General features: G+C 42.1%; 1 protein-coding gene across 1 annotated transcript in view; it reads right to left on the reverse strand.

The window, feature by feature from the left end:
* The window catches only part of OSBP (oxysterol binding protein), a 28314-nt gene extending 15793 nt beyond the window's left edge, over positions 1–12521 (reverse strand). Inside the window, exons 1-2 of the mRNA XM_020792345.3 lie at positions 12020–12521; positions 2470–2678 (exon numbers count right to left, since the gene is read on the reverse strand). Of these exons, the coding sequence (XP_020648004.3) occupies positions 2470–2678; positions 12020–12375 (565 nt within the window). The 5' untranslated portion in view covers positions 12376–12521. The remainder of the gene's footprint in view (positions 1–2469; positions 2679–12019) is intronic.
* Positions 12522–13334: the final 813 nt, after the last annotated feature.

Genomic DNA, 13334 nt, shown 5'->3' on the forward strand with positions numbered 1-13334 from the left:
GACAATTAACAATAATACAACTAAGGATGCTGAAGGGATGGATTATTTTCTCTCCTAATATTAGAACCTGAGTTCATCAAACAAGACAAATACTGATAGGTTCAAGTAAGATGACAAAGTATTCATCTGATTAGTAATGATCATATGAAATACACTACCATAAGAAGCAGTTCTTATTATTGGTTAAATGGCTTTTAAGGACTAGACAAATGAATGCAGGATACATCTATTGGAGTTACTAGCAATGAGACAAAAAAGGAACATTCTTTTTTTTTAGGAAGAGTCTACCTTTGAATATCAAGTACCATGAACAAACATCAAGGAAGGGCCATTGCTTTTAGCCTTGAACTTTGAGGGGTTCTAAGATAAGAAGCTTCCAGTGGTTATAAACACTGGGTGGACCTTTGGTGTGATTGAGCAAACCAGCCTGCAATTTCCTCTTATTTTTAAAAACGAAATGAAAACTCAAAGGTTTATCTTAAAAACTGTTTTGCTTTGGTCTTGCATTTTGTAATTACCCACAAGAAATGAGTCACAAACAAAATTGCTGTTTAAAGAGAATTACCGAATAGACGGGGGGGGGGATATCTGTTGCAAGCAATCAGCAGAACAGCTATGAAGCAGGATACCACTAAGGGGAAGAAGTCAGGACAGCACAGTATTTGCAAGTATTTAGAAAGGCAGGTGGTTTTCAGAATCAGCACTTGAGGTTCTCACATTTTTGTGCCATGCTCAGAACCTACAGTATATGAATTCGTGTCTCCCTCTTTCATTGAGCTTTCGACAGAAAGCGAAAATTAGCAACAATGAGCTGAACATTTAGAAAAGCTAAATCAGCACTACTAAGCTAAATCCAACATATGCCGCCCTTCACAGAATAAGTCTGCTGAAATGAGTGAGACTGGTTAGTCACAACTCATTTAAATTGGAGTTAGCTCAATGCTTGCACCTTTGAAGCCTGAGGCCTAGAACCCTGACACAAATAACATTATGGGAAAGAGAACACTCTGTTTTGAAAACATGGAAGACGGTCTTCCCTGTGATGCTGCCAAACACATCATTTTCTAGATGCCAAGTCTTTAAAATTTCATGAAAATGAAACAAACCAGCCAACAATAAATTTTCCACTTCTTTTGTCTTCCATAAAGAGCAAATGCTAACCACTGAGAACTAGATACAGTTCAGAGAGGCAAGTGCCCTGAAAATTCTAGATAAGAACCATGTGCACCACAGCAGCACAATCACTCCAGGAAACTGAAGGCCTATAATCACTTCAGCTACTGTTTTGCACAGCTGTATCCTATATAAATGGCCCTTGTTTTACCTAATCAGATACAGCAGCTACTGGCAGATGCTTCAACTCAGAAGCCATCTTGTTACCTACAATGGCTGAAATCTTGCCTCTTTAACATACATCACATAAGGCTGATGATGTCATCATCTGCAGGAGTCTCACAAAAATTAAACATGTTCCACCCACCCAGAAGCTCCCTTGGGATCCCTTTTGCTGTGGGGAAGCCACTGGGGGCCACAGGAGAAACTTTTAATTTCCAGAAGTCTTCACAGCTGTAACAGCAGCAGCAACTTTCAGAAATTAAAAACTTCTTCCCCATCCTGCAGCCCATGACAAATTCCTCACAGTGAAAGGGGTCTCAGGAAAGCCTCCGGACATGTGAAGAGTGTGCGAGTGGAAATTTTACTTTGTAAAACACTATCATGGCTGGTGACATCATCAGGCAAGCACAGCGTTCAATTATGCTCCTGGATTTCAGCTTATGTATACTGTATCTCAGGTTTTGGGTACTATGCAGAACTGATTTGGTCCTAACTCCTGAAACACACAATGTCCTGAAAAGTAGATTCTGAGAAATATGATACTTAAAAATAGAAGCCCATTTTCCAGAAATATCTGGCTAAACCCACAGGAGTCCCCAATGGCCTCTTGCCTTGGTATGTCACATACAGGATTCAAAGGACACAGGGCCATTTGTCTGAGTAACAAACATTTGGTGTTTGGCAGAAAACTTTGCCTCAGGCAGCTGGAACTCTAAACAGGATCAAGAGGACAAAGGGGAAGAGACATTCACTTATATTAACTGTGTGCTTGGAATAGGCTGCTAGACAGTTCTCTTTTAACCAAATGCATTTCAAGCAGGAGGGGTGGGAGCACTTCTTGAGGCCCACCTACTAAGAGAAACCTCAGTGTCACAAAAAGACAAATGGGAGTGGGATGGGAAGAAGAGAGAAATACTCATCCTGGCCTCCTGAAGCCCTGCAGCAGCTTGCCGTTTGCACAAGGGTCATTAGACAAACCTAACATTGTTCAAAAGAGCTCATTCCTTTATTTTCCCGTGTTTACTCCTTCCTGTAAGAGTGGCCTGCCACAACAAGCTCCACCCTTTCCTTTCCCACAATAAGCTCCCTCAGTTCTGCCATTCTACATCTGTTGTGTCCGAGCATGCCGTTTACCTGATTCTGCCAACATCTTGACTGCTTTGGCCTTGGCCAGCTCCAGGGCTGTGACCCAGCGCTGCCTCTCAACTTCAGAACTGGCCTTCAAGTGGTAGGTCTGTGCCCCTCCATTGGAAATGATGAAATTGCAGGAGTCCTCCACTGTGATGTTTGCTGTGGCCAGATTGATGGTTCCACGACAAGTGTGTCGCATCTCTGCCTTTGACCTGTAGGAGGCAAGTTGACACAGTAATGAACAATCAGAAGGATGACAGATTTAATCAATGATACTGATAGGAAAAAGGCAAGACTGAGAAAAATGAATCCATTCTCCTCCTGGGAACTAATAATTAGACCCTCGATTTCTCCCCTCCCAAAGCAACCAGGAAAGACAAGACAGTAACACAGATAAGACACAACACTGAGTTGTATCCAACTGATGTCACTCCACTGCTGGAATACTCTATGATACTGAGAAGGCTTCCACCAGCAGAAAAGGGAGGGAAGTGATTTTCATCTCCATCGCAGCCCTGTCCCTCAACAGATTCGTTCCTCAACCTTCAAGAGCAGATTACAGGGTTACAGTGGGGAAGCATTTAAGGAATTGGCCCATATTGCTTTCCTCCTCATTCCACTGATGGAAGCTTCTAGTGAATCAAAGAGCAATGGAATATACTAGTTAGATACAACCTACTGCATTTCCCTACTTTGTAAGTAGTTTATTATTGTTGCCATATGAACAAAGGTTTTCATATCCACAAACTACAGAATGACAAGATGATTTTCATGGAATCAAAAGAACGAACTTCCAATTAAAAGGTTGATTTACAACTGTTGATGGCAATAGGGAAAGAAATGTCCACATGTGCTTTGTTTTATTTTTGAAAATTAAATGCTTCAGAACTAGAAACTGAAAATTAATACGACTGATTACAATAGCAGGAGTAATAATTTGGCCCACTAAGTATTCAATTGTCCCAAGGTTTTGGTCACTTCAGCACACCTCCAGCCTATTTATCCCCCCCCCCCAAGCATACATATACACATTTATTATTTAAGATACTTATCCCCTACCTTTCTCCTCAAGACGTTACAAGGTGGCTTACAATATTATCAAATCCTTCCAACATCCTATTAACACCTGATGTCATTTGTATAGCATCGTTTCAGTTTGCAACTTCTTTCTTTTGCTTTAACCTACTCAACAACGTTATGAAGTAGATCACTGTTCATTTTATAGATACAATGCTGCAAATGAGAACGAGTAACCTGGGTCATGAGTCTATGGCAGAGGTGAATCAGAGAGCACATCAGTCCAAAGCTGAAGTATTAAATATAATCCAGCTAAAACAATAAACTTTATAGCAATACTGTTCTTGGGCTGTTACCCTACATGTGGTGTTACATGACTGAACAGAAAACTAGGCATCATGGGAGAAGGACAGTACCTTGCTTTCCCCCAATATTCTAGCTTTTGGTGTGCTGGATGAGCCTGGGGAATGTGTAGTATTCCAGATGTTAATAAATGAACACCTGCCCCCCCACAGCATCTCAGGATGAGTCAAGTTTGCCGGAGCTAGTAAGAACAAGAATCCAATCATATATGAAGGACCACAGGGGCCCAGATACCAGATTTCCCTCCACAGTACTGGAGTCTTCAATCACATAATCTTTCTATTGTCATTTAAAGTCCAGAGGGGTATAGGAACAGTTTTAACCATCAAATTATTTGCCAGAAGAGCTGAGGTGGGGCTCGTCAATTCAAACTCCAGTCCCCCAAAAGATACACGACACCATGTCAGGTCATTTATTTTGTTTAATCTATCATGAAATTGCACATACATTTTGCACGCTGGCACAGGCACTGACACATACACTGAAAATCATTAAACCACTGTGATCTCTGAAAATCACAGAGCAAGGCATTTATTACAAGCCTCCCAAGTGTGGCAATACTGAGGGAAAACATGAAAAGTAAGTTTATTTGCGAGGCCACTTCCCCCCACCTCTCTACACATGCAAAGGATATTTCAGGCCAGCATGACGCACCCACACTTCAAGTGGGGGCAGTCTCCTCTCTCTAGCTATGATCATAAACCAGCCGGCATTTCTATTAATAGGGCAATATCTTGAACTGCACAGAGCTGGCACTGATAATTTTACCAAGCTGGCTGACCCAGCTGCACATGCAGAGTCGACAAGCCAGATGGCAGAGGATTTTGCATTTGATATCAGGATGCAAGCAGACTTGCAAGTGTTTGGCAGCATAAAAGCCAGAAGCAGACAGAGACTAATGCTTATAATATATATTTTAATTGTTCTGAATTTTTATTGTATTTTAAATGTTGTAAGCCGCCCAGAGACCTTTGGGTAGTGTGGGCGGCATATAAATTAAATTACATTACATTACATTAAATTAAATAAATAAATATTCAAAGCAACTGTTGGGTCTCTGAGAGAAAAATATATATTCATAAGTATCTTTGTATGTGTGCACACATTTACATGCGTACACAAGAGGAGTGAATGTAGCATGCATATACATTTTTATGCAAACATTTAAACTCAGGAACTAGTCACTGATTCAGGGTCACAAAGAATTTGTCAGGGTACTTCTGTAACACAGAGAAAGCTGAAATTTGGCACGGGAGTAGTTAACAAATGGGGGGGCATACTCAAAACGCAGAACATCCCTCTCCCAGAAATTAAGATATGGAAACTGGATTGTGAGAAACAGCCTCTAACCAAACAGGTAAGAAAGAATTTGCAGCAGCACCTAAGGATAACACATTAGAAAATGGGACTACATATAAATTAGATGCCCTTGAATTCCAGGTACAGTATTCTCTCGCAGCAACCAGTAATGTACCTGTGCTTTTCAGAACAGATTTTTGAATACATATGTAACATATATGTATCTCTGCATGTGTGCTTATATGCATGCTAATGGGGCAGTAGTGACTTGCGGGAAAGACACCCACAGTCAACCACATCAACAATTTATTTCAGTCCCCTCTTTTCTCAAAATTCCAGATCACCAAGACTGTACCTGTTGCCCTTCCAAGTTCACAGAAATAACTAAGTGTGACTTCAGAATACCTCCCTGCTCACTCAGTCCCTTCCTGATTCCAAACAAAGACAAGAACAAAGTTCCCTGTGTATTGAACTGGTACAAGGCAGAGCTATCACCTTTTTCCTGCAGAACAGAACGAGACATGGAAACAAAACACACACCCAGCTCTGATCTGATACAGAAAACTACCGGCATGCGTCACTACAGAAGCCATTGGTTAGCTCTTCCGCGCCTAGAGTGTCTGGATAAAAAGTTAACAGAACATTCCTTCCTCCTAGCCAGCCACATCCATGGGGAAATATGAGCCCGTGTTGCTGGCTATTCTTATCCTCCTGAGTCTAGTTACTTTATGAATAATACAGGCCAAGCTACAAGTGTATGGCTTACAAGCAAGCCATCCTGGTCTGATTTAGAGAACGTTCTCTCTAAAACCATTCCTTTAAGCAAACAGGAACTTTAGAAAATGCTGATTCCATGCTACTATACAGGATGTTTGTATAGAGGTCAATGCCCAAGAACTGGATGCAATACATACTTTAAAGGTGATCACTGACAAAGCAGAGCCAATAGCAGGCCTAAAAGAAAGGTCTGGAGAATAGCAACAGAGATCACAGACAGCCATTAGTCTGAGCAAGGAGGGGATATCTCATCCTAAAATTTGGGGACAAGCTCCCCCATCCAATTCAGCCACATCAACAATAGAAGTTTAGAGTGAGTAACAGCATAAAGAGTGGAAGACACTCCACAATGAGGTAATATACTGAAGGCAGCATTTACCTTGGACTGCAGATGGCAAGTGTCTATAGCTGGCTTTCATACTGAGATTTTCTCTGAACTAGGGCTTCTGAGAGCAGGCATGCCTAGTTATTTTACTTCTTGGTGTTCGCTCTAAGTACTTATTCCTAAGCATTACTAAAGCTCATGCTTTCCATGCCAGGTATAAACCAGGAGACAAAATATTTGCACATCTGGACTCAACAAATAAACTTTTTTCGTTGTTTTAAAATTTGACTTCACGAGAGTGTCTTATCATCCAGTCCTCGTAAGGAAAGGCCAAGAGCTACTGAACCTTCTTTTAATGTGTCAGGCATAGCTCAGTCAAGGATCAAACCACTACTTCCACACAACACTGAAGGACTTAATTAGCTGTAACTTCATTCAATCTGTAAATACATCAGTTTCCGAGTATGCCAGCAAAGTATGTTCCTTAGAACAAGACAAAATCCCAGAAGTACACATGTCTACACTGCAAGTTTTAATTGATTTTGATTGTCAGTTCCCAACCACTGGGAATCCACTGGAAAAACATCCTGCCATCAAAGAAATGTTGCAAGAGATCATGATAGGTAAGGCAGTCATACTGCTTTACATCTGTAGTGTAGAAGTGCCCTAAATTAAAAACTGACTACCCTGAAAAACATCCAGTTCTGAGTAGAGGGGAAGACAGACATTGGTCATATATTGGACAAATTCAGCTTACTATTTCCTATGGGAAATCAAAAGCATTATACAGTATCCCTCCTTAAAATGTGGAAAGGAGAACAGCATATGGTCCATTAATATAGGACAACTCAAGCCTGACAGGAGCAAAGGAATTCAAATACACACTCCAACAAAGATGTCATACAATCACATATATGAACAAAAAGCCACTGCCTTTTTTCACTGAAAAAACTCAATGGATCCAGGGTTCACAAAATGTCACTCCAAAGCCTACTATGGCATCCAGTTTAATTTAACCAGAATACAGAACTGGGCAAGGTAGACTGATTTTAATTATAATTCCCATTTTTTAAATTACTGCATACATCCCCTTTGAAATTTGGTGGTGGAGTGTGCCCACTGATCCATGAGCTATCCCTGTCCCTCATGTTGCACTAACGGCTATAAACAAATAAATCATTTGCCACTAAGTAGAATCTTTATGTAATCTAGCAGCATAATCCAAAATCTTTCTTTCCTGAAGATCTATGAGCATAATAATCCAAAGCTTTCTTCCTGAAACCCATATGCTTTTTGTAGTGGAGAATTTTATCTTCTTGAAAATTAGAAAGATTTTACTGTGCTCTGTTTCAACACAAGGATATTAAGCATGATTGCTAACATGACATCTGCAATCCTATGTAAATGCTACCTGGAAGCATTCCCAATCCGAGAAAGATTTACTATAAAGTAAATGTGCATAAAATCAGGCTGTAACATGTCTCCAGAGCTTTCCAGGATAACACTCCGGTACTTGCTAGGGCAAAAATAGCAATCCATACCGCATAAGTGGCAGAATGAGAAATATTTCTGACTTAAAACTGCATATGTTATAAGGATCAGTTGCTGTAAAAGAAAAGAAAGCAGTAACATCCCCCACATAGGCACACTGGATATTTCTTGTGTGGTACACAGGATACAATGTTCAGAATCCTGAGGGGCTACTTGGAAGCCCACACTGCTTAACATTGTATCATTTATACTGCTTAACCCCCAAATGTAAATATTTTTGGTACAGTCTCCTCTTCAGGCTTCATATCAATGAACTTAATGGAAGGCCTTAAGATTTTAAATAATGTGTAACTTTTAATGTGTTTGCTTGTATTAAATTCACATTTCCTTTTAAACTAGTCTATTTTTAGGAATGCATTGCACATGTTTAAAAAGATAAAAATGTCTTTAAAATGTTTTTTATTATTATGAGTATCAGATTTCTATTATCAAAACAGAGCAGGGAACCATGTGCATTACAAGAGAAAGATACAGTTAAAGGAAAAAAGGGGGGAAAGGGAGAAAAAAAAAGCTACTTTTGGCAAAGGAAATCACCCTGCTGGACAGATAGGCCCTTCAGTTCAGCGTGAAAAGCAAGCATTCTCCTAAATAGAGGAGGGAGATCTTCCTTGTAGTCTTGAAACTACTTGGAGAAGGAAAAGCTGGCTTTTTTAACTGTCAGAAGAGTCCTCTTCAGTCATTAGGAAACTCTGTATACATACAACAGACAAAAGGGAGTATGCCAGCCCTACTATCCTCTTTCTAGTTTCATCTCTGTGTTACAAGTGGAGACTGAGGACTCTGAAGAGGAGCAAGAAGATCTCTACATAAGTTGGGATCCTGGAAAATTAGTATTCCAACTCACATGGAAAACCCCCAGAATGACAGAGACTCTTCTATTCAGTCTCCTTGCTCTCCATATGAGGGGGAGCAACAAAACTGGAAACAGTGGAATTACACTCCACATATGGTAAGCATAGTATGCTAATGACTAAAGAAAGCTAGAAGTAGCTGTATTAGTCTGTTACGATAAGCAGAACAGTCTTGTGGCACTTTAAAGAGCGGAAAGCTTTAGTATTACCTCATATTTGATAGCTTGCCTGGCATCTATAAGGGACACAGAATTACTTATGGATGGCTGAAAAGACAGAGCCAAAAAGTTCACCCCATTTTTCCTTTGTCAACCCACTGCATTTCCATACGAGAAGAAGCTGAGGAGAATACTGTAGTTCTGTTTCCATATCTCTTCCAATCTATTTGTTGAAGACTTGTTCTTAGTCTCCATTTCCATGCTTGCCATCGTGATACTATTAGGGTGGCAGTGACCTAGTGGAATGTGAAGAGGTTGTAGCTTTTATTTTGCAGTTTAACGAACTCTGTGAACTGCTTTATTGCTTCTCTCAAATTGTGGAGCTCCCTCCCACGGGAGGCTAGGCAGCCCCATTTATACTGTCCATCTATAAACAGATGAAGACCTTTACCCTCAGGTAAGCTTTCCCTTAATGTCTGGCTGCCTGAGAGGGGTTTTTTTTTTTGTGGATGGTTGTACCTTACTGCTTTGAATGTGTTTTTGGTGTTACTTTTGTTTGTCCATTTTTAGTGTGGTATTTGCTTGACTCTTTTTAGCATTTGTATACGTACTGTTTTTGGCTTTAAATATTGCCCTATAATGATGTAAGCCACCTTGGGTCCTCTTAAGGAGAAAGCCGGGGTAAAAATATTTTAGATAAAATAATAATAAATTTTCCAAGCTGATTTATTATGACCAACAACATTTTTGTTTTATCTTTAGATGTATCTAGTGTTGTGGAAGACTGTTTCAAGCATGCCTATCAACAGGGAAACAAAGATTGTAGAGCTAATTCTGTCCCCTACAGTCTTCTCCATGGTGAGTGCTAGCTATTCATCCCTCTGCCATTTATGTTCACTGTCCCTTTGGACCACAGAGCCACCCAGCTATATAAGCAAATTCTAGGCAAAAATGAAAACTTAATCCTTCTCCTAACTAGTCACTCCAAAGGCTCAGAGCATTCCATAAGGTTTTATGCTTTGAATTTTACCATATTTGTGCACAAAACTGAGGATACTTCCTGGGTGACTGATAAAAGATAAAAAAAATTACAATTAAATACAAACAATTTGTTCATTAACCTAATTATATAAAAGGAATAATAGCCTTTCCCTAGACCATCCTGATTTTATCTTAGCAGTTCTCGCACTAAGAGCTTGGATAAAGCATACAAAAATACTCATACAGATCACCTGATTTTTAAAAAAAGAGGTACACACAAGACTTGGACTAAAGCAACAGACATTTCAGGTCTTGATTCCACTGCAGCAACATGAATTAATATTTATAGAAAAGAACAAAGGTGGGGCAAGGAGATAACACAGCACTGAAAGTTACACAGAGCCATTTAAAGCAGCATGTAATGCATAATAAGTACTGGTTTCTGGAATAGCCAAAACATCCCTTGAGAAAGCTGAAAGATCAGCATCTATGGACTTACAGTCTAATGGGGAAGTAATGTACAGTAAATGGGATCTTGTCATTGCCATTATTACAACAGTGGTTTATAACACTAGTATCCTAGCCTTTTTGTAAGCCACTACTAAGACTTTACTATTCCTTAGTTCCCACATCCACCTTGTAAATGTGGCCTTGCCCCTTTTTTTCTTTTTAGCTTGGCTCTCAGTCCTAACAGTTAGGACATATTTACCAAACAAGCTTTGTAAGGAGCTCTAAATATACTGGAAGGAATCTCTCTCCTATATAATCATACACAATGTAAAGACAAATCATTTTCTAGTAACATGAGCCTCACTGCTAGCACTGCCTGTAATAGCATTTGTTTAGTCATAGTTTTTTACTGCTACAGCTGCCACATCTAGCATACTAGGCTTTTAGCAATCTATGATTCACAACCCATTTTTGAATCCATCTTACACTGTCATGTCAATGCTGCTGCTACTTTCTCATTGGGGTGCATACATCTCAAGGTCTAAATATTAAACCAGAAGAAGCTAGGCTAAACCTATGGAGTATAAAAACCTTGCCAAGTAGATAAACGTTGAAGAGTTCCACCCACCAGGACAAGACTCTAGTTGGACCATCTGGAAGTCACTGAATAGACTTCAAAGTAGGAAGATCAAAGAATAATCAAGTAAAATGGGGCTACTTGGATACAGGACAATTTTTTTTAGACTGGAGAAATTCAATGAATGCAGGACCTACATGCATGCAATTTATGCCCCATCACGTGTACAAAAGAAGATTTAGCAAATGGTTGAGATAACGCTACTGAAGTAGTCCACTTCTGGAAAAAACATTTTAATTAATCTTTAACATTTAATTTGATTTTAGTTTTACCTATATTTCATATACATCCATAATTCTGAATTGTGCAACATTCTCTCACAAATAAAGATCAAGAGGTGGGTGTGCCATGTGCTGTCATGTCAGAATCAATATAGTTACCATAATAAGGCTTTCAAGGCAAGTGAGATATTTAACAACTGGTTTTACCAGTTACACACTCTGTGAGTTTCTATGGCCAAGCAGGGTTCTGAACCCAGGTTATCTGAGCCCTAGTTCATCACTCTATTCATCAGGGCACTCATTAGGTAGAAGATACCAAGCAGAACACACTACACAGTATCTCACAAGCAAGTCCTAAAATACTAAGCAACCTCAGCCAGCCTGCAGCTCTCCAACTGCTCTTGGCTTCCAGCACTGACAGCAGCAGGCCCAGGGGCACTGCCAGGGTTGCCAAGCAGGTCGAGGCTGACCAGCCAGAGCACACGGATTTTCTGGGCCAGCCATGAGGTGTAGAAGCAAGCAATGGATGTTCTAAATTAGCCTAAATGAGAGAAAAGAGCGAGCAGAGAGAGGCAGAGGAAAGAAAGGACACGATTCTTCCCTCGTTTATTTTCCCACGGGAAAAAAAAGACTGACTCAAAAGTTGGGCAGGGACGGTAGATAGAGGAAGACCCTCAAGACGTGGCACCCTTTGCCCTTGTGCCACGTAGCAAGGAAGTCCATCGCGGAGGCTATTATTAATGCCGCCACCACCACGCACGCCCTGGACTCCGGACAGAAGGGGGCGGGGCGCCCGGGCAGGCCGGCGACAGGGGCAAAAGGGGAGCGCCCGCCTCGGGAGGGAAACTGGGCGTGGCTCAACAAGACAATGGGCGTGGCTCCGCGTCACGAGGCCGGCCCGGCAGGAGGAGGCGGGGTCTCACCTGTAGTAACTTAGAAGCCCATTGCTCAGCACGAACCAGCGCCGCTGATAACCTTTGATGTAATTGGTCCATTTGAAAAGCCACCCTTCGCGAGCAGCTCCGGAAGTTGAGCTCGCTGACCCGGAAGCGGAAGCAGAACTCCCCCCTGGAGCCGTTGCCACCCCCCCTGGGGCTGGTCCCCCAGGGCCCAGTGTCCCTCCTCCGCCGCCGTCGCCTCTTCCACCACCTGGCCCAGGCGAGGGCAGTGGAGTCGCCGGCCCAGGCCCACTGGTCCCTCCTTGTCCGGAGGCAACGGGGCCGCTCGCTCCGCCGGGCGTTGTCCCCGGGCCGGGTCCCGCTGCTCGCAATTCGGACATCTCCCAGCGCAGCCCCGCCGCCCTCGCGAGCTCGAACCCGTTCTGCCAACGAGCGATGAGGAACGGCCGGAGGCTGAGCACCTCCCTCCTTCCTGGCTTCTCCCTCCCCCCCTCAACGGTACGCGTACGGCCGTCACCCAGCCCTCTCCATTAGCAGCGACACCCACTCCGGGGGCCGGAGTCCTGATTGGTGCCGCCCTTCCCCGCTGCCACTGGTTCGGAAAAATCCAGGGGGAGGGACTTGTCGGCACACTGGCCGGTCATGCGCCGTCACTGCCCTTCTACCGGGTTTTTTTAAAGTGCTCCTCTTATTGGCTTTTTGTTCTGCCATTTCTAGATAGCAGCCCATAAGAAGCTTCGCGGGGCGGGGTGTCTAATCTGACGTCATTGTAGAACGGAGACTGTTGTTTCTAGGTGTGAATGACACTCCAGTGTTGGCGGTCGTGGGTGCTTACATAAAAGGAGGGGTCGGAGCCTCAGTCGTTAATGACCTTGTACCCTTGCTGCACAGTCTTATCCGATGCAAGTTCGCAAGAAGAAAGACTTAATATGGATCCCGCTCTATTTGACTAAACGATAAGCAAGATGGTAGCCTTCATTAAGATGCAGGACGCAGCCTTGGGCAAATGGCTCCCCAGCTCACCGCCATACACTTCTACTTACTCGAAAGCAAGCTGTATTCCTTTCTGCTATACTTGATCTTTTATAAATGGGCTGAAGAGCTTTTTGTGGCTATAAACCAAGAATTCACAACTTTTTAGGCCTTGAAGGTTATGTCAAATGACCTTCTGAAGCCCATGTACACACAATGGGTTTGCTCAGGATGGTTGGGAAGCTGATGCACTTTGACTGAGGAAATCCAGAGGAACTTTCCTACTACCACCAAGCCTGCTCAGAATATGATTTATGGACACCTATCAAGGGCACAGAAACAGCCTAAACAGCGGCTCTGATTGCTA

This window comes from Pogona vitticeps, chromosome 1 (assembly GCF_051106095.1).
Source record: "Pogona vitticeps strain Pit_001003342236 chromosome 1, PviZW2.1, whole genome shotgun sequence".
Lineage (NCBI taxonomy): Eukaryota > Metazoa > Chordata > Lepidosauria > Squamata > Agamidae > Pogona > Pogona vitticeps.